The following is a 21,808-nucleotide window of genomic DNA, read 5'->3' on the forward strand; positions in this document are numbered from 1 at the left end:
GTTCAAAGTTTGAGGACATTTCCTAAAAAAAAAATCATAGAATTATTAAGTTGGAAAAGATCTCTCAGATCACCCAGTCCAACTGTCAACCCACCCCCACCATGCCCACTAACCATGTCCCTCAGTGCCACATGCACATGGTTCTTGAACACCTCCAGGGATGGAGACACCACTATTGACAAAGCTGGTGCATTGTCTCCATGGAGATTAGGTGTTTTTATTCCATTTGTTCCAAGTAGTGATGTCTGAGGGGGTAAAAATTGTGTCAAAAATAGTGTGCTTTAAAAAAAGAAAAAAGAAAAAAGAAAAGAGAGAGCCTAAAACTTTAGGCTTTTTATATGATTGCTTTCAGCCTAACCTGAGACTACATAACTCCTTGGACTTTGTAAGAGATTAAAATCCAGTCCCAGGTATTTCAGGTAAGGTTATTGCTTTGCTCCCAGGCTGTCCCCTGAGCCAGCTGTGTCTATTTCTAATTAAGGACTGAAGGAAGCGGTTCCTTCTGATGTCAGGAATAGCGTGATGAGGCTGCGAGCATTTCTGGCAGTGCTGAGAAGAGGTCAGTGCTGGGGGAGGCAGCAGCCACCCTCCCTGTCCATCAAGTAGGAGCCACAGCCACAGAGGGGGTAACCATAAAGGTGGCCTTCCCAATGACATCGCAGCAGTTTGACATTTGTTATTTGTGCCTCCTCTGAGGAGTTCAGCAACCCATTGACATTCTGATCTGTAGAACACCTGAGAATGGCATTTATTCAGAGTATCCTAGGAGAAGCAGGGGAGGTAGACCTACTGTTACTGGGATAAAGGTGCGCTGAAAGTGCTTCAAGCCTCAGACTCTGGTGTTTGGACGCAATTAGCTAGTAGATGTTTCCTTCTCAGTGCATCTCTTGGCAGATCATAGGGCTCAGATAAATCAAAGTGTGTTTTTAAAGCAGTGTGCCAAATGCAGGGTAGTGTGATTTTTATAATACAACATTTATTCATATGTAACTTCTGAAGGTATTTGAACCATCACTCATGCTTCAGTTCACGTCCTTTGAGCATTAATTTGTAAGATGCACAGCATTTTAAAAATAACAATATACCATTTAAAATCTATTTAAATTCATCCTTTTGGAGTTTGACCTCTATAAAACAAATATAAATGACGCTGACTTATAAGAGATGACTGCTTGTATGTTCTTTGGTTACCCAGTCTTGCAAAACTGCTTCCATATTTTGGTTTACCATATCAAAATTCTTAATTTGTAAGTTGATGTCTGAGTGTGCACATAGCATATGCATATCTACATACACCACACACATATGCACAGATGTTCCAGTGAGAAAAAAATCTCGAGATTCTTTGTGAACTCTACGGAAAAGATGAACACAATGTAAATGATTTAAAAGGTACATGGGCACTTGGGAATGTTTTAAACTACAAATTAAAAAACGAAAGGAAGCTCGAAAGAAAACTATTAAAAAGGATCGTTTTCCATTAAGTGAAGTGTTTGCAGTGAAGACAATTGTAGCAGTTGGCAGTATTCTCCTTGAATCAAAATAAATACATTTGGTGACATGCGTTCAAGGACATGTGAATCTTACAGCTTTCATGCAAATAAGGAGCAGCCTTGCAAATGCTGGAGATTTTGCCACCTAGCATTACTGAAAGAATGCAGCTCTTGACTTGCTGCTCTTCCTAACTTACTGCTTAGAGGTGGCATATTAGGCATTGTCACACTGTTTTGCTATTTGCATAATCATTATGAATTATTGCAGGCTGTGAGTTGTGGCCAAGAGTGAACATCTCCTTTGGGAAAACGGTTCAGAAATCTGAGAACTTGTGTCTTACATCAAATAGGCCTTCATCAAATAAAAGGAATACTGGAGACTTGTATGTCTCCATCAAATAAAATAATAAAAAGCCTCTCCACTTCAGGAGTATTGCACCACAGCATTTTCAAATTTGTGAGGCGTAGTGAAGAATGTTACACTTGTTTACTTTCAAGAAACTGGGTAGAGATCAGTATTATAATTAATCTCAGAGAATCTGCCCATCTCTATTTGACTGCAGGCTGCAGTCCAAATGCAAAACATCTGGAAGAGTCAACAGGGGATGGGGAAAGGCAGCCGAGGATGAAGTTATAACTGGATCCCTGTAAGTTCAGGAAAATCCACACAGCAATGGTTATTCCTGGTGGCAGAAAGCCTACAGCAGACACAGAAGTTGTTAAAAGGACTCTTACCCCAGCTTATAGGAGGGGAGTGTGCTGAGGTGGCATGCAGTACTAACTGGGGACTACTGGTCAAGGAGCAGTGAATGGCAACTACCTGGCCTCCTGGCATCAGCAGTGCACACTATGTGAGCCCTTGGGGTTGTTTTGCTACACCTTTCTTCCTGGAGGAGGAATCCTATGTTCTCCATAAACTCCAGCTCCATCTTTGGCATCTGCCCATAGATGGCTTCCAGAAGGGCTGCCTGATAGCCCACCAGGATCTGGTCTGATGCAGCCTCTCGAGTGAGACCTCGCTGAGAGAGCAGATCTGTCTGGGAAAAGTTAGCAGCATTAGCAAGCAAACGTAAGGCTTTGTGTTCATTTGGTGACTGCTAAAGCATTGTTTTTAAATCTGCCAGCATCTAACATATCCTATATATTTTCAGCTCTCTCAAGTCTAGAATTAGAATCAGATAGCTGGTGGCCTTTTTGCAGGCTTGCCCGAGGCACACTAGGTAATATCACGTGGGAAGCCAATGCAACATATGTTTTGCTAACCAGGAAGTGGTTAGCGAGGCAACATTTTTTTTTCATTAACACATGGTGCACTTACATGACATTAATATATATTTCTGGTTTACAGATTTACAGTGCCAGAAGAAAGGCATTAGCTGAGCTAGGCAAAATAGGCAACTCGTCCTGAAATAACAAGGAGAGCTGATTGGATGCACTGGATTTCTTTTGATGAGAATAAAATGTACAGGAGGAAATGCCTAAACCTGTGTTGTTTTGAGGAAATTCGGGGAAAGGACTCTCTGTTTTATGATGTCACACATTGTAGTTGAGTTCTGAAAAAAAAAAAAAAAAAGTTATTTTTTATTTTGTATGTCTATATTGGTGTCTAATTCATTTCTAAAAATTAATACTGTTGTGTAGTACAGTGATTTTATTCCCTCTCAAGCTACACTCCACCAGCCGTATATACACTGTCATGCTAGTATTCATGTGTTCGTGCTCTATAGTTGTGATAGTGTCAAATCCATCAGAAAGAGGAATTGTTTCAGCAGTAGTTTCATGACTTGGCTGATTAACAGAGATCAGAAGAAGCAGCCTAACTGTGGAAACCACTACAGCATGTAGTTTTAACAGCTCTTTAGGGAGCTAGTTAATGAAAGAATCACTACAGAAACACATCCATGTAAAAAAAAGGAGCATTCTCACACAACACTCAGAGGATATGTCATAAGTGGAAATATGTTCATAATTTCTATTTACTCATAGCTGTAATTACCATCTGCCTGAAGAGTACTTTCAATCTTTGTCAAAGTTGCTTAGATATTTCCTTTGTCACATTTCAAGCAGTGAGGTTCTGTACAGACTAGATCCTGCTCTGCGATTCCTTTTCTATTCTTCTGCAAGAATTTAATTATCTATTCCCTGTGTGAAGAAAGCATCAGCATTCCCAGAGACCAGAGCCTCCCCGGTCTGCTTGGACTGGCATTCAACTGATTCATGTTCCTGCTTATTTTTTGCCATCTGTCTGCAAACCAGAGTTCTTCACTTTCAAATTCACACTGGTTTATATGCTGCTTGCTAATTTTTAACTCTAAAAATCTATTCCTCTTTTTTGCTGTAGTGTCTACGAGCCGGATAGAAACGTGCTGCGCAGGAAAGAATGGGAAAGGAGAAATCAGGAGGCCCAGCAGGAGGATGGCACATTTAACACCAGTTACTCCCTCTTCAGTGAACCGTACAAGGTAGATGCTTCCCGTCCGGGAGACTTTTTTATTTTAATTATTATTATTATTTTATTTCACAGTATTAAATCGCAGCCTGCAGAAGGTATTGTCCAGGTCTCAACAACCTCCCACAAGTGCCAGCCCCTCAAAATTTGCATAGAACATTTATGGTTCATTGAGAATTGGATTTTTCTTACATTAGCTTCCTATAATGTTCAGCAGCACATGAGAATGAAATAAATGAGAAATGTCCTAACAATATTTGAGATGGCATTAAAACTAGGAGGTGAAGGTGATGGTGCCCTGTTTCTGCAACACATAGGAGAAAGTAATTGTGTTAGAGTTATGTGTGAAGGTCAAGCTATACAGTAAACATCATGCTCTGGCCAAGGTTAATGTGATGAAATATCTTGTTTTTATTTTTTTTTTTCCTGTAAGCAGTACCAACAGTATTTGTCTGCTAGGCATGTTTTGCCCTCAGCAAAGGCAGAAGTAATTCAACTCCTTATTTTAATCCTCATGGAAACAGCAAGGTGAGACACAACCATGCCTGCCTCCTGTTGGAAGGATCCAGCAGGATGCTCTGCACATAACCACTGTCTCCAGAAGCCTGCAAACCAAGCCTTTATGGATAGGACCAGAGAGTAGTATCCCACAGAGGGTGCCTCTCTCCTCTAGCTAATCAGTGACTTTGCCTGTGTGCATTAGAACAACATCATGTATCTCCTCCTGTGACCTTCCAGTTATGCCCAAGTTGCTATTAAATCCACCGTACTGTGAAGCCTTTCCCCTCCATGCTGCTTCACTTGTCCTTGATGCTTTGGATACTCAGTGCCTCTTTCCAGAGTCCTATGAGGGACCTGGCATTTGGCTACTGCACCTGACTTCAGTACTTCTGAGCATTTGCTCGTGTCCCAGGGTCACCTTTTAACTTGCTAATCCTTCCAGACTGTTGTTGTTTCTAGTTCCTAATAAAAAAGGAAGATCTACCACCTTCAAACCATGTCCCTTGATAGAAGACAGCTCTGCCTGCCTTGAAGCTGACCTCCAGCTGCCTGAATTTCAGATTCATTACAAAGGCATTTAGAAACCATGGGAAATGTCTTGAAATCTTCCTTAAGGCTCCATTTGAAAAAGTCTACTGTGAGACCAATCAAGGGCTAATGCACGGAAAAAAGCCTGAAACATGTTAGCCGTGTCTTGGCATTTACTGAAGACTCCACTGCAATAGGGACTAATAATTTTCCATTTGGTGGATCCAATCGGATATATTCCTAAGAAAAAAAGGACCTGTTTTTTTTGCTTGGTCTCTGATACTGTTTTGTCTGCGGTATTGAAAGTGGGTATACTGAGGCTTAAATTACTTACAAAAGTGGCATAGCTGGAAAACTGTACACACTTGGATTATTACCTCTGTCTCAATGTACTTACTGTCATGCTACAGACTTCATGTATCATGGACTCACCAGTAGCTTCTGATTTATTTATGACATCTGAAGGGATCTTTGCACAACCTCAGAATAATTCCATCTACAGCAGGAATGGATGAAAACTAGTGGATGCAGCCTGTAGAAGCAGTGAAGGTGCTTAGCAGGTATCCCACGAGAAAATCAGAATAGGGACTCCACCCCTGCTTATCACCTGTAAACATCATGTCCATATTTGGACTATCCTTTAGAAAAGGTGTTGGCAAAGGATTTGCCATTCAGAAGGCCATATCTGAAAATCAAAGACAGACTGGAAATCTCTTAAATGGCATGTACTCTTTCTCAAACATCAGATTTCCTGAAAAATCTTGACTCTTTCGGTTGCGCCTTATCCAGTTAATTTCAAAGTATCCATAGCAACCCTCTAGGAAGGATTCCAGGAAATCCACTGTCTTTTACTAGAGATGTATTTTGCGGGAGATAAAAAAACAGAATTTCATTCTGGATATTTCATGGACAGAATATTTTGACCCATTAACCACATAGGTGTTTTTCATGGAGAAAAAAATCTGATGGACTTCCATGCAACCATCTGGCTTATTTTTCAAAGTGCTGGATCTTGCAAGTCTTCAAATGCAGGAATACATCCTACACTGAAGAATGTCAGAGCACTGTAAGTTATAAATGTTTGCACAGAATGCTTTTCCTACTTAATCATTTTGTGATTATGTTTTCCCTATGTGAGTGATTAAATAAAGCCAGCAATATTTCAGAGCAAATAATAGGAAAAGCTTTAACATCTAAAGCTCCCAGCAAGTTACATCAGGTCCCAGCTGTTTCCCAGGAGAACTATTCCAGCTGAGCTCAGCCCAGCACAAAATCTTCTTCCCTCAAGATGCCCCAGTGTATCCAGAAGGAACAAACAATACCCACCAGTCACAGCATGTTCCATTGTAAAAGCATTAGATCTTTTTGTTGCAATTATTTTTGTGGTTATCTGGCATTTCTCAATAACAGGCATCTCTGTATCACCTTCGTATCATACCTATAGTCTACTGGCTTGTCTGGGCTAGTGACAGTCTATAGATAATCTGCAACTAGGCTTTTATTTACCTCTCATCCAATTAGCAGTCATGAGATAGAACTGACTATCTGTTAGGCAAGTTGGATTTTTTGGGATAAAACTTAAAGATAAATTCTTTTGCATCCATTGATCTAACTGGATAGAGAGCTGCCCCACAAATGGTCTGTGCTGGAGGAGACTTATGGGTATTAGGGGCCCTGTTCCATTCTGAGGTCCTTGTTGCTGTGCTCCTGGGAGGGAAGGAAACCTGAGGCACAGGCTGGCTGAGACAGGCTGGGCACAGACCCAAGCGTATATCTCCTTCCCTAAGGGAAGCTTGAAATGCATCTTTCTTCAAGATAGCTACACAAATTGAATGTCCACTGGAGGGACAGAAGAGATCCACTGGGTAAAAGCAAACTTCTCTATGCCTTCAGAAAATAATTCTGGTCAAGAAGATACCTAAGTGTAGTAGCCACAGACCCCAGAAGACATATGAATATATCTCCAACCATCTTGAAGATCAATAAGCCCAACTGCAGATAGCCATAAATCTGATCATCCAGATCTTCATTGTCAGCTGTTCAGTTTTTACCACTGTACCAACCAAGCATCCTCATGTAGACTCTTTCTGTGCCTCTTACTCTGCCTGAGTTGAACATGCTTCCTACCCCAGTTAAAGCTGTGAGCTAGGCAACTCATCTGCAACACTTTCTTTTTAGATACGCCTGATGGTTCCCACTTTTGAAGCCTCTTAAGTAATTTCCTCTTCTCTAGGACATCTGTGTGATTCTTGTGAAGTGAAGGAACATTCCCTTCTTAAGCTATGTTGACTGTGAATCAGTGCTTCAATTTTATTGGAATTCTTGAAAAAAAATCCCCACATTTCCAGAGTGATTGATATTCCTACTACATCCTTCACATTTCTGTATATAAGAGGTTATTTTCCAATCCTTTTACTTCCTTCATCTCTAAGCTACTGTTTCCCCTCTAAACAGAGGATCCAGAGATGATAGCTTGGCCTTCTGAAGCATATGAATGTTTCCCCATTGAGACTCCATATCTGGAAGAGAGAAAGGACAACACCACTATCTCATTACTATCTTCCTCTGAAAACACAAAACAAAGCACATCACACACCTGATTCTTGATAGGGTTCAGAAAAATCTGTGCTACAGAGATGCTAATGATATACTCCTTTTCTTACAGTGACTTTTTAAAGAAATAATTTTCAACTTTCTTCAGTATTTTTTTTTTCCACTTGTTTTATTTCTTTGTGGAGCTTCTTCCTTTTAAACAAGGAATTAAATGGATGATTTCAAAAACAATGATTAATCTTCAAGGGTGGAAATGCTGACTGTGTCTCCACTGCTGTACAATTAAATACTGAGTATTTTCAAGAATTTGGGGAGTTCTACTTACTCATTTTTCCCAAAGGGAAGAGTGTTCTGGAGTGAACATCCCAACAGAGCACTTTCATCAGAAGGATGTAACAATCTGTAGTTTTCCCACTCTCCCATGAGCTGCCTTCAGGTCATCTTGCAGTATTTGGCTGGCTTAGACCAGAGAGTTCATTCAGTGCTTACACTGGGTCTTGCATGGCTTCCCAGATGCAATGTGAAAACTTAAAGAGGCAGAGAAGATAATCAGGAATGCAATATTTTCATTCATGGCTGACGGAGAGCTTGCACTGGGCTATAGGAAAAGTTTTATCATGGTCAGATTTAATCCAAACTGTTCTGTGTAGTTGCAATAATAAATTTTCTAGTTTCCAGGTAATATATTTTAACTACAGCATGATACCAGTGATAGATTTCTTTTTTTATATACTCTAAGGCCCTTTATAGCTTTTCCAGTTCAGGGTAGATTTAAGATGTTGACAAGTATCTTCAGAGACAATAAGGATTTTCGATTTCATCCCTCAACACGGCTGCTGAATAAGAGAGTGCAACTTCAGTAAAGATTTCAGCAGAAGCGTGCAGGGAATTTTGTTTATCTTAGGTTGACTGTTGTAGAACACTCAATTTTTGTTTTGCAGACTAACAAGGGGGACGAGCTCTCTAATCGCATCCAGAATACACTGGGCAACTATGATGAAATGAAAGATTTGTTAACTGACCGATCAAACCAGAGCCACCTTGTTGGGGTTCCAAAACCTGGGGTTCCTCAGACACCTCTCCCCAAGCCCGATGAACTTCTTATCGCCGACTCAAGACCGCCACCTCTTCCTTCCATTTCCAACACTTCTTCCGCACCAGCAGCCCTACCTGCGCAGCAGAGCAAAAGTACCACAATGGGTTGGCAGAAGGCTGGGCACAATGCTGCTTCAGAAGGTCAGCAGAGAGCCAGCAAGCATGGACACCGCTCACTGGAGTCCCATAAGGGTGACTTCAAACTGGCAAACCAAAAATCAAGTCTGGAGAAACTGAAACGCTATGCATCTAGTCCCACCTCCTCCTCCTCCAATGCTGCCCAGCAAAGCTCACTGAGAGCCACATTAGGTGACAGTGTCAGCAGAGTGCAGCAGCCAGCAAAGTTAAATTGTGGCTCAGAAGGAGGAGCTCAAGTGCAAGAGAGACCCTCAAAGCACAGCAGTGGGCACTGTGTCCAGAACTTCCCACCATCTCTTGCTTCGAAGCCCAGTCTGGTTCAGCAGAAACCAACGGCTTATGTAAGGCCAATGGACGGTCAAGACCAGGCCCCTGATGAGTCTCCAAAGCTGAAGTTATTGACTGAGACGACCAAGTTGTACAGGGGAGTGCCTTCGAACAAACCTGATTCGGCCAGGACCAAGTCAAAGATGACGAAGTTCAACATTCCTAAGCAAGAAGAGGTATGTGTTTTGATGCTTTTTATGACATCCTGTCCTGAATAGATGAATAGATCTTAGAACTTGCAGCTTAGAACTGCAAACTGCATCTGTCTCTTTACATATTTTTAATGTCTTAGTTTTTATATTTATTTTTTACTTTGCAAACATTGACATGCAAATAGCAACCACACGGTAATATAAAGAGATCTCAACATCAAAATGTCATCAGGTCCATAACACCTCCTCAGTGCCACGTTTTCTAATAGTATATATTACTTTTTTTTTTTTTTTCCTGAATGTCCATATGTAATGTCGGGATATTTTAAATTCATCTTTTAGCTAGGCTTGTGTGTTATGTCACAGTGTTCATACTCAGTTGACTTTCTTCTTTTTCTCAGTGATTAAATGAAGTGCTTGGCATCAGAAGTAGTTCTGCCATCCTCAATGATGTCAAAGTAGCTTTACAATCTAGATAAATTATAGTTAGCAATGTGAGATCTGTGGAATAGATAAAAATGTAGCAATGAGACTGTCATTCATAAAATCTTCTCTTTCAAATCAATTTTCAAACAGACCAAGGTTTTCTTCCTAAATAAACACAGTCTATAAAAATCAGTCTTGCTATAAAGGTGAGAACATATCCAAAAAAACTTCTAGGCAACTTTTCTGTTATTAGCAGTAGATGTGAAAGGTATCTGTTTGGGCTTATTTTATGTTTGTTTATTTCACATTCCATTGGCTACATTAGGACACCTTATTTTGTCACTTGTGTATTATGTGATTTTCTGTTTTGAGTTTTTTGGGTGGGGAGGGAAGGGAATGGTTGTTTTTGGCAGAATGAAGAATGTTTTTTTTTTTTTTATTTCATGGGTGTATTGAGAGACCGTTCACATTTATACAAAGATGGTCACATCTTCTTGTGCAAACCGGCAGAGCTCCCATGGCTTAAACAATTTATAGTATTTATAGGACTGAATGATTTTATTTGACTGAATCACTGATAGCGTCTCAGAGCAGAGATATACTGATTGTTTACTCTTATTTGATGACTGTGGTGTGCCTTGAAATGTTTGTAGTCTTTTTTTTTTTAAATTTTCCTGGCACTGCTAAAGGAGAAGAAAACTCTAATTTTTGGTAAAGCTCTCTGGCCTCTTAATGCCTGTTTTTCAGAAATGGAGTTGACTGCTGTATTCCCTCTTCCGTTTGGTTGAGGAAAGAAGTCTCTCTGGAAGCAATTACTTTTCTCAGTTCCTGTAGACATTATGCCCATGTGGTTTTTCTCTAAGTTTAAGTTCCATCAGTTCCAAACCATTCTGAAGAGATATGTTGTTACTGAAAAGGGGTTGTTTTAGGCACTTAAGTCAGATGTGATAAGCAAATTTAGCATTCACAGATTGCTGTAATTGTGCAGATAGATCAGGTAATGGCATATGCTAATATCCATTTAGCTATTATTACCTCCTTCAGACTTCTCACTTGCCACTATCTGCAAGTAAGAAGTATTGTTAGAATTAAAGATGCCTGTGGCAATTGTCTGAATCTTACAAATTTCCCCCTTCACATATATGCAATACCCTAGTGACTAGTTTGGAAAGGGATTTTGATAGGCAATCATTTGTTTGTCTGAAATTCAGACTTTTCCATTTGCATTCCAGATTTGCCTACCTCAGTAGGAAAGAAAGCTTTCACTTGTTGTACGTAATCCATGATGATGCATAAGGGTAAATTTATACTGCAGTTTGTAGACATATAGATGTATTTGAGATTGCTTAAACTAACTTGCTTAGATACTGATAGCAATGTAGGCAATGGTAGGAGAGCACGGACCGCAAGGTAACCGCTACAGTGTTCACCAGCTTCTCACAAGTTTTGTGGGACACAGTATTCTTGAAATAGTATTTGATAACATAAACATTTAGCTGAAGTTAAAGGATGTAGACAAAAAAGCATTGTCTGGTAGGTGAAGAAAAAGAGATTAAGTGATTATAAAAATGATAGACATATTGCTCAGAAGAAATGGTAGATGTTACGGGTGGTGTTGGGATTTGTAATTTGAGCTAATAAAAGACAATGCTTAGATCTCATATTTGAGGGCTGAGAGTACTGACGATAAAAGTACCCAACATTTTTTCCTTTATCTTGATGTTTCCTTTGTTCTAACATTTTCCATTCCAAGTGGCACAGGATGAAAATGGTAACACACTGATATTGCTACAGCGAGAAGTATTGACTAAGACTGGATATTTTTGTTGTGGTTGCCTAATCTATTCTCCCTTTAATTTTCAGTAGTACTTATTTTTTTTCTTCAAAATGCCTTTCCATTCTTCTCATTTTTATCATACATCTTCTGATAAGGTTCTGTAAAAATTTCCATGCATTCTTTGAATTTCTGCTTTCAAACTCATAGAACTCCTCGTTGGCATCAAAAGGTCACTGTCCTTTATTAGGGATATAAATTTTAAGCCACTTTCACCACATAAGCTAGCATAGTCTTCTAAACTTTGCAGACAAAATGAGGTTTCCCTTGCACAGGATGGGACTAAAGGTGATGGCCAGAAGAAATCAGGTATCCCTAGTGGACATGGAACGGCCAGACGAGTAGAGATGAAATACAGGTTGATCATGAGGGAAAACAGACTGACAAATAGGCAAGGACAGTGTCTGGGAAACTATGTGGACACAGAAATGGATGCCAGAAAGTTTCCTGAGAGAAGTCAGAAAAATAGGGGGAAAAGGAGAGAGACTGAGAATATGGGAATAGGGTATCTGGAGTGCATGTGGTTGAATGAAGCTTGCTGTATGCTAAAATAAAAAGCATATGACTGAAATGGGATAAGTAGGGCAGTTAGTGTGCTCTGTGAGCTTAATGTAGGCATTACCATGAGATCTTTAATAGAGTCACAGAATAATCAAATGGCTGATGTTGTAAGTGACCTCTTGAAATTGTCTAGTCCAATCTCCTTGCTCAAGAGGGGTCAACTAGAACAAGCTGCCGATGACCATGTCAGTCTCTACAGCTGGAGACTCCACTAGTTCTCTACAACCTGTGCCCAGGATTAATCACTCTCACAATAAGAAAATGTATTCTTGTGCTCAAATGGGATTTCATGTCTTTTAGTTCATACTCTCCATCTTGTCCTGTCACCAACTACTAATGAGAAGAATCTTGCTCCTTATTCTCTGTTGCCTGAAATCAGGTACATATGAGGGCTGCTCTAAAAGTAATGCCTTCTATTATATTATGTTGATGCACAATGCCTGAGGCAGATGTTGGTGGGATGACAGTAGAGGCTGAACCTTCCTGACAATATTGTTGCATTTTGTTGCCATGTACTAGATGGCAGCAGAGGGGCAGTCTGACACAATTGTGTCTGACACGGAGCTCAGATAAAGCAAAGATGTGGAACTGAATTCTTCCATGTGGAAAAAATGGCACCCTCTGATATTCATTGACTCTTGCTGAATGTTTATGGAAACCAAACAGTGCACGTGAACACAGTGAGGCAGTGGGTGGGGCCATTCAGCAGTGGTGGCAGTGACATGAAAGACAAGCCGTGTTCCACATGGCCATGTACAGCATTTCACACCACAAAACGAAGAGCTTCCTGATCAGCTCATCCATGTGAATGGATGGACTATGACTGGGAAACCCTGTGTAGAGATGAACATCATCTTAAATGCATTGGAAACTTACCACAGAGTTTGTGCCAGGTGGGTCCCATGTATACTGACACAGGAACTGAAAGAACACCATATACAAGTTTATAAGGACTTACTGAACCAATAGATAGCTGAAGATGACAATTTCCTGGATCACACCATTAGCAGTGATGAGACATAGTGTCACTTCTGAGAGCTGGAGTTAAAACAGTAGTCCATGAAGTGGTGACACGTGAATTCCCCATCGATGAAAAAGCTCAATGTGCAGCCTTCAGTGGGTAAAGTGATATGCACTAACTTTTGGGATAGGAAAGGGGTGATTCTTCTGGATTTTCTGGAACCCAGACAAGCCATCAACTCTGACAGTTACATTGCAGTGCTAAGCTGAAGGCTCAAACTTACGGAGTCAGGCCAGAGAAGAAGACAGCCTTTTTCTTGCAACTCAGTAATACCAGGTCCCATATTAGTTTGAAGACCATGGAGCACATTGCCAGTCTTGACCAAACTGTCCTACCACATGCAGCGTATAGTTTGGAGTTGACAATTTCTAACTTCCAGCTGTTTGGGCCAATGAAAAAGGGGCTGCATAGACAACCTTTTCCTGGCAACAGCTCTGCCATAGAAGCTGTGAATCAGCGGGTCACCTCTGCTGGTTTAGATCTTTGTGAGCACAGCATGCAGGCTCTTGTTCATTGCTGATGAAAATGCATAGCTAACAGTGGTGACTATGTTGAAAAATAGTATTTTATAGCTGAGAATTTGCTCTATCAAATAATGTTATTATGCTGTTTGTATCTGTTGGAAATAAATGGGAGGCATTATTTTCAGAGCAACCTACGTATTTATACTGATGATTTTTCCCTGCTCCTAGCCCTCTTGAACCTTCTCTTCTCCTCACTGAACAGTTCCAGCTTTCTCAGCCACTCCTTGTATGAGAGATAATCCTCTCCCATTACCATAATTGTGGCCCTGCACTAAATTCACTAAATTCCAGGAAGTCCATACATATCTTTCATGTATTGGCTCCAGCACTTCAGATATGGCCTCAGTGTTCAGCAGGGAGGAAGCATCACCTCCCATACCTTGCAGGCCACAATTTTCCTAATGCAGCTCTGGGTATTGTTGGCCTTTTTTGGGGGGCAGGTGAATGGGTGCATCTGTGGCTCATGGTCAGCATGATGGCTGTGAGGATCTTCCTCTGTATCTCAATCTTCCACTGTGAGGTTCTCTTCCTCTGTAGAGAAAATTTTCATTTGGTTAGATGACAGCCTATATTGGTGCATGGGATTCCTTTGCAGAGTCAAGATTTTATATTTTTCCTTGATGAACTTCAAACAAATCCCATCAGCCCATTTCTCCAGCCTGCCAACGTTCCTCTGGATGGCAGCACGACCCTTTGGTTTATCAACCAGTTTTCCCAGTTTTACATCATCTACAAACTTGCTGAGACTACCCTGTGGCCCATCATTCTGGTTCTTAATGAAGATGCTAAATGGTGTTGGCTTCAGTATTGACCGGAGGGGGTAAACCATTAGGAACTTATCTCCAACAAGACTTTGTGCCAATGATCACAACCCTCTGTGCCATTTTCATAGCCCTAGCTCTCTGTTTTCCAGCCTAGTTTTGTCGTAGAACTTTTTGTTTTACACTTCCAGTTCTCAAAAACATGTACATAAAGATACCATGCTCCAAAACCTATTCTTTATAACTTGGTCTAAACAAATTCAGTGGCTACTTAACTGACCTGAAAGCTGGGCTGCAAGAGCTTTCCTGCAAGTTGAGGAAGCAAGATGTGAGTGCAGAGCATAGGTGTGAAATAAAAGGTGAGATACAATGGAGGGAAAATTATGGGGCAGGAGACAGGGGAGAGGCTTCCAAGCCTGTCCAAGTAGAGAGGTGAGTGGTAAGAAATAACTGTTTTCCCAATTCCTGCAAACTATATTCTCTGTTCTTTTAAGGGGCAAATTGTAGTGATATGCACTTCTGTGTGACATTTCAGTTTTATTTTGAACATCATGTGGCTACAGGCAGCTTCAAGTTCCACAGACAGGGAAAACAAGAAAACAGGAATATATTGCCATAAATCTCCTCATTTGCAAGTCTACTTTTCTACCACATGTAGACTGAGTTCTCTGCTTCCATGAAAGTACATTTAGCTTACAGTACTTAACAGAGCCCACTGGTATATCTCATAGATTTACACATTATTTGAGTTTACCAGTTTGAAGGAGACATCAGTGGAAAAATAAACATATAATACAGCAAAGTTAGCCCCATGTAGGAATTGAGGAGTGAGAAGCAATGCCATGCAGAGCACGTGAGTCTTCAGCAGGATGCAAAATCCTTTTCTCTACATCCCTTGAGATTTACAGAGAAGCAGGGCACAGAGTTGGCTGCAATACAATTATTATTCACTGGAAATAAGAGCAATTGAATACAAATTATAGACCATTTTCAATACATTAAAAAGGTTGATTTTTAATGTAGTTCAATACCTCATTTGATATTTTTAATCAGTTTTGGAAAGCCTTGAGTATCTTGACACAGACTGAAGCTTATAATTTTTTTTTAAATTGTTTTAATGAGAATAACTTGGATAGACCTGTGTGTAGAAAGGTAGTGGTTACTCATTTGGGAATTTAATCTTTAGGAACCAGGTTCATCAGTGTTAATTAGAATCCATACCCAACCTCCCTGTCCTTCCAAAATTATCATATTGCTCTGTATAAATGATAGCTCGTCATCTCAAGTACTGCTATTTCACATTTTGAACTACTTAGGATTATATTGCTGTAGGTAAAAATCCACTGCACAGAATAGAAGGGAAGAGAAATGTATAGAGAACAAGAAGCAGGAAAAGCAAGCAAGTGCCTCTCATTTCTAAAATTTTCTTACAAATGAGACAATAAGAAAAGTCTAAGATGGCAAATCATGTTCTTTATATCTGAGCTGTTTTTGAATTTCATCTTGCGAGCTGCATCAGGGTTATGAAGGAAGGATATTGAGGCTGTGTTCAGGAATGAGTAGCAGCCTAACAGTAAAAAGGAAAGATTATGTTCTGTTAAATTTGGGAGCACGTTTATACGAAATGTAGATAAGGTCATCATGAGGACACATTCGTATTCCACTTCATGGAGTACTTACACAACTTCTTCTGCAGGAGAAGTAATGCACGATAGATTAAATGTTGAATCTTTTTTTTCATTTTTGCCCTAGCCTTACACAGGCAAATTCCTGCTTGCCTGCGTAGATGCTCTGCATTCGTTCTCATTGGAGTGTCTATATATAGCTATCAGCATCTGCCACATACACTGGCAAACGTTCTTTAAATCTGCAATTTTTTTTCTTATCAGTTCTATCCCTGTGCATTAATGGAAAGCAAAAACCGCCCTAACTCTTTTCTCCCTTTCTTCCCATTCTGAGGAAAAAAAAACAAGAACACCTAAATATGAGCTTAGTGTCAACAATTTGTTCAAAATCAAATCGTTTTAGGGAGAACTTCGGTGCATAGCATGTGTAACAAGCAGGTCCATGCTTAAAATTGGAAGTTCGTGTGTTAAAAAATAAGTGCAGTTCCATCTCATTTGGCAATATAAACTCCAGCATAGACTAAATAGAGAAGATGGTACTGATGAGTGCAGGCCTCCTTTGGAAATACCACATATCCCAGCCTATAATGGGAGAGAGCATCCCTCAAGGAAGGAAGGAAGAGGGTTTAGGAGAGATCTGCACAGCACTGTCCACCCCCTGCTGTGACAGAGCCTGTTGGACTGCTGCAGGATGACAATTTGGGCAGGAGCTGAATTCTGGCCTTTTTTCTCTGATTCCCAGGGTGTTGGGTTCTGACCCAGGAAGGCAGAAGTGAAAGCAGAGGGTCAGCTGAAGATGCTTTTAGATAAAAATAGAAAAGAAAGATGAATTGAATGCATTAAAAAAATAATTCCAGAATTTTTCTGACACTGTGGACTTAACTATAGAGGCTGGAGACATGGGCACAGAATTAAGGGTGTTGATACTTTTCTACTATTTATCAGCTTTATTGAAGAATTGCAGTGCTTGGGAAGCCAGTTAGCAATCACAGCACTTAAGTACTCTAAGTATGAGCCAGTTGTTGATGTTTTCTTTCCAAGATGTTCATGGGAAAGAGTTAGCAAGCCACATTTACCAGAAGACACAGCTCAATTCATCCCTGTAATGTTAGCAGTGACCTTCCCCACAAATAAAGAATGTTTTCCCACGTTAGACAGGAAGAACTGGACAACAAGAGCAGTGTGGTGCAAAGATCCCTGCTAGCCGTAGGTTATTCAGGACCTTCGAGTGAGTCCGTGGGAGGGCTATGCATAGAATGTATTAAATAGACAGAGTGGTGTTTGAAACAGTCTCAACAAAAACAGTGGAGACCACAATGTACAAAGATGGATTTTCCATATAGCTCTTAAACTGTGGTACAAGCCTCTCTCCTTCCAGCAATCTGCAGTCACAAAGGCACAGAGTAAGCCTGTGTGCAGGCAGTTCATTGAACACAGTGGGCCTAATTTTTCTAATTATTCTTCCATAGTAGTTCTTGTAGAAGGGAAATGCTGTTTGAATACCTTTACTTTAGTTCTAGAGCTGCCTGGTTTCCCTCAATTTCATTTCCCTTCTGAATTAAATAACATAATCCCTTTTTACTTTTATTTTTGTATTTTTTTTATAGGAAAGCACTAGCTAAACTTACCTATACATTTTGAAAACACAGAATTGATTTATTTAGAGCCTAAAATTTCCTTCATGCATTATTTTCCATATGGTACGTGCTATGCTATGCATTTGTTGCTATGGTGAATCTCTTGTTGTTTCCCATCGTTTTAACCAGTGGGATGGCTATCATCAGAGAAAAATCTCTTGGAACTGGATGCAAACTTATGATTGTCAAGAGAAATCCTTAATGTATGCACCTGCCTTTTTGTGAGTTTTTCCCAAGGTTTTTTGTTTTGTTTTGTTTTTCCTAGTTATTGAGTAAATATTCTGGGCACTTCATTGGGGTCTCTCTGAAGTGAAATCCTCCCTTCAATAGAACTGGTCTTCCAACCTTTTCAAAAGATGATCAAGTAACCACCTTTTAGAGCTCAGTGGTTTATTGCGATCAAAGCATGTTTCTTTTGCTTCTTTTATTTTTTTCATCAGACAGTATGGTTCAGTTTATGAATTAGATCTGGAGTTGATATAAGAGTGCATGCATAAACATGGCCACAACCCTGTATAATTGCTTCTGTAGTTCCTTTTGGAAAGCAATAAAGATATTGATGAAGGAAATGAGATTTCTAGAACTACAAAACCAGATTTCAATGGCATGTTTTCTCTGATTTGCATTTTTTCTTTGAATCCATCAGTAATGCTCATGATGATGGTAACTGGATGTAATAAAAATCCTCCCTGCCAGAAACAAAGCAGCGTAATGTGCAGTGGCACTGCTCCCACTTTCCCACCTTTGACCCCATTACCATGGATTGCTCCGAAGTTCTGTGAGGGTATTGAGGTGTTGGAGAAACCTATCCTTTCCTGGAGGTTGCTGCAAGCGCCAGGCTGTCCTCAGCATTGAGTTTCATCCGAGCATCTCCTCCCCATCTGCTTGATGTCTCCTGAACAAAGGAGTGCTTGGGAAGAGCAGAGAGCAGTGGTGGCTTGCTGAGGATTTCTGATTACCAACATAGTGCTCAGACAGGGAGCTTCTCACAGCTCCTGTTGTACCACACTGGAGCACTGTGTTGGTGTGCAGTCAGGTGTGAAGTCCAAGCCCCCGTTGCTGCTGCAGGGACTCACATTCCCCCTTCCAGTAATTATAATGAGGTAGAGTTTTTCTGCCTTCTCTTTGTCTTCAGAGCAGTCTATGCGGGATCATGCTGAACATAAAGGTGGATTAGGATTTTTTTTTGAAGTATCCACGGGAAAGATTTTATGGCTCTGTTCTGTAGTTTCCCCAGTCTTTCATAAATTAGAGTGACATGAAACTGCCACCACTGTACATGCTCACTGGGGTCAGTTATGACTGATGAGCAGGAGAACCAAAGGCAAATACAAAGAGCTTCACAGATCACTGTTAATTCCAGCTAAATAAATAACGTATATGTGTTGCTTGATGTGTAAGGTTAAAAAGGTCAGACCTCCAGTAATTGTTGTAAATGCACCCAGCCAGGCCAGAGGCAGTTCAATTCTTTATTGTTGGTCACATATTCTTTTTCAATAAATGAAGACAAATATACCCTTAAATATCTGCATGTAACATACTTTATTCGCCCTGCACATCGTAAAGTTGTCATTTCTGTAGCACTTCTGAATAGAGAAGATCTATCCCTATGGTACCACAAAATAGCTTCCTAGAAAAGTAATTAACAGAAGACCGTTTTGTTTTTGTTGGTTTTTTTTTTTTTTTTTTTTTTGTATCTTTTTCCAAGTTCAGAAAAGATAAATAACGTAGGCGTCTGATTTCCTGTCACTCTTGGTTAACTTTGTATGAAAATGGATAGCTTCCAAATTGAAACAGGCACCGGCCTGTCTGGAGAAAAATGCATCTGTAAAGAAATGTGTACATTACATATTCATGCAGCTCCAAATCTCTTAATTGTATTTTATATATAACAATCTCATGCAGTGAAATACGGTACCCTTATTATTTTGTGAGTTAAAAGCAGCATGCCAGAGAAGCTGAGCTTGCTTCGTACAGAGTTCAGGATAAGCATTTCCTTTCCTGAATTCCCTTGTGCATGCCCTACTCTTCCCTCCCCACCAACATGTTTCTCTGAGAGATGGAGGCCCAATGTGAGGTGGCTTCACACCGCTTCTATTCAGAACATAAATACACTGAAACATTTGCACCAATGAGCCATGGGGTTGGAAATATTAATAGAGACCAAGCATTTTCTCTCAGAACCAAAAATTGATATTCATATTCCTCTGTGTTTACTGCAAGTGGCTGTGATGGAAGCTTATGTAGCTAAAAAGAGAGGAAAAATTGGAGTATTCCTTGTTAACTCTTATCTCTTTTTCCTAATATTCGTTTAAAGGATTTAAAATGTTCTCTGTTTTGTAACTCTCTTGAAATGAGATAATGAAGATGATGGCGTTTTTTTCTTGCACGTACTAGAGATTATTAGCATCCATCAACAGTGTAATCCATTGTTAATCAAAGCTGGCATTTATTTAAAACTGGCTGTACAAGTGCATTGCAAAACACAGGCGGGAACTATGTAAGTACTGCAGCTTCTAATGACTCTGAGATGTGCCAGGGGAGGTTCAGGTTGGGTATTAGGAAACATCTCAGAAGGAGCAGTGATGCAGTGGCACAGGCTGCCCAGGGAAGTGGTGCAGTCGCCGTCCCTGGAGGTGTTGAAGAACCGTGTGGATGTGGCACTGAGGGACGTGGGCAGTGGGCATGGTGGGGATGGGCTGCTGGTTGGACTACATGATCTGATATGTCTTTTCCAGCCTTTATCCTATGAAGTAGAAGGCAGCTACAAGATTTTTCATTAATAACACAGTCAAAACCAATATCATATGGAGCGGCTGTGACTTAGCGGTTACCCATTATTTTCTAAGAGATCTTCTCCAGTTTTAATTACACTCTGAGTGACATATGATACAAGAAAATTTATTAGCTAGTTAAGTGCTGATCAAGTGGAACTACCAGTCTGTAGCTAAAATATGCAGTCTGGGCAAAGGGCACAGAAGGAATCACCAAGGGCAACATGCAGTGGACAGTTTGAAGAAGACTGTAAGCCAATAAAGAATTTCTTTCTCAGACCTAATCAGAAATATTTAGCAGGCAGAAAAGTAAAACATACGAAGAAGGAAAGGACATAAAAATGTTGTGAGCCTTGTGGGGGAGTCTGAAAAAAAAGAAGAATAATGTCAGAACCTGAAGAGGAAAGGATGAAGTTATGCTTTGAGGAACCAAACTGGAACTGCTGGCATTGCAGCTCCAATTTATGACCAAGGCTGTGTACAAGATCTTTCAGTAGCTTAGAGATGACTGGGCAATCCTAAAACCAGTAGCATTTGCTGCAGTATATTTTTATTTGTTACTATGAGGAGCATGCACTGTCTCAGCCTCTGAAACCATACCAGCTATTTTCTTTTTTTTCCCAACTCAGAGAGTTTATATCTCCGGATAATATCCAGTTACATTCTCATCAATAAACCAAAAATGATTCATCTTTTACTACTGCAATCTCATTTCAGAGCTTCAAAGCTCTTCCTAAGCAGTAAAGGCAGCTCTGCCAAGATTACACGAAGCACAGCTGTGGGGGGATCAGATGAGGTGCAGGCGGGCAGAGACACCTTTCTAAATGGCATCTGTGCCCCCCAAGTCAGCATGAAAGCAAAGCCAGCTCCATCCTCAGGTATCTGTGACACAGCTTGCTGTGCAACAGCGTAGTCTATAAAACTCTTTCACAACCTCTGCACTGGAAACAAAAATTAAGTGAAAGGATCAGCAAAGGCTTATTGCTGAATTCCAAGTTAATGTTTCTTGCTGCATTTCTTCCTACCATTTAGGTCCCTTGAAGCAAAGACAGTTCCTGAGTGATTATGTCACTTAGGTTTACCACTTCCATTCGAATTACTCACTGATCACCCTCTGCTTGAAATTAAGAGTTTTGCCATTGTCTTCAACAGTAGCAAGATCAGGGTTTGACAGCAATGAATATTTCTTTTCTACATTGTATGAACTTCCTTTGGTCAAGAAGATATTGCCTGGGGGAAGACAGTCCTTTTTTCTTCAGTTTCTCTTTGTTTTGTACCAGAAACTGAGATGTAATACTTGTGGTTGTTTTTGACATTGTTATTGCTTTGAAGAAAGTCAGCAATGGCAATACAGAATAGCGATTGGTGGCCCAAGATGGTTTTTGAATTTAGAAATGCTATATAATCTA

General features: G+C 40.2%; 1 protein-coding gene across 1 annotated transcript in view; it reads left to right on the forward strand.

Annotated features, from left to right (window-relative positions):
• AFF3 (ALF transcription elongation factor 3) overlaps positions 1 to 21,808 on the forward strand; it is a gene marked incomplete at both ends in the record, with an annotated part of 316,850 nt that overhangs the window by 44,196 nt on the left and 250,846 nt on the right. The window contains 2 exons of the mRNA XM_079544079.1: positions 3,835 to 3,955; positions 8,466 to 9,260. Of these exons, the coding sequence (XP_079400205.1) occupies positions 3,835 to 3,955; positions 8,466 to 9,260 (916 nt within the window). The remainder of the gene's footprint in view (positions 1 to 3,834; positions 3,956 to 8,465; positions 9,261 to 21,808) is intronic.

This window comes from Tetrao urogallus (assembly GCF_951394365.1).
Source record: "Tetrao urogallus genome assembly, chromosome: 1".
NCBI lineage: Eukaryota > Metazoa > Chordata > Aves > Galliformes > Phasianidae > Tetrao > Tetrao urogallus.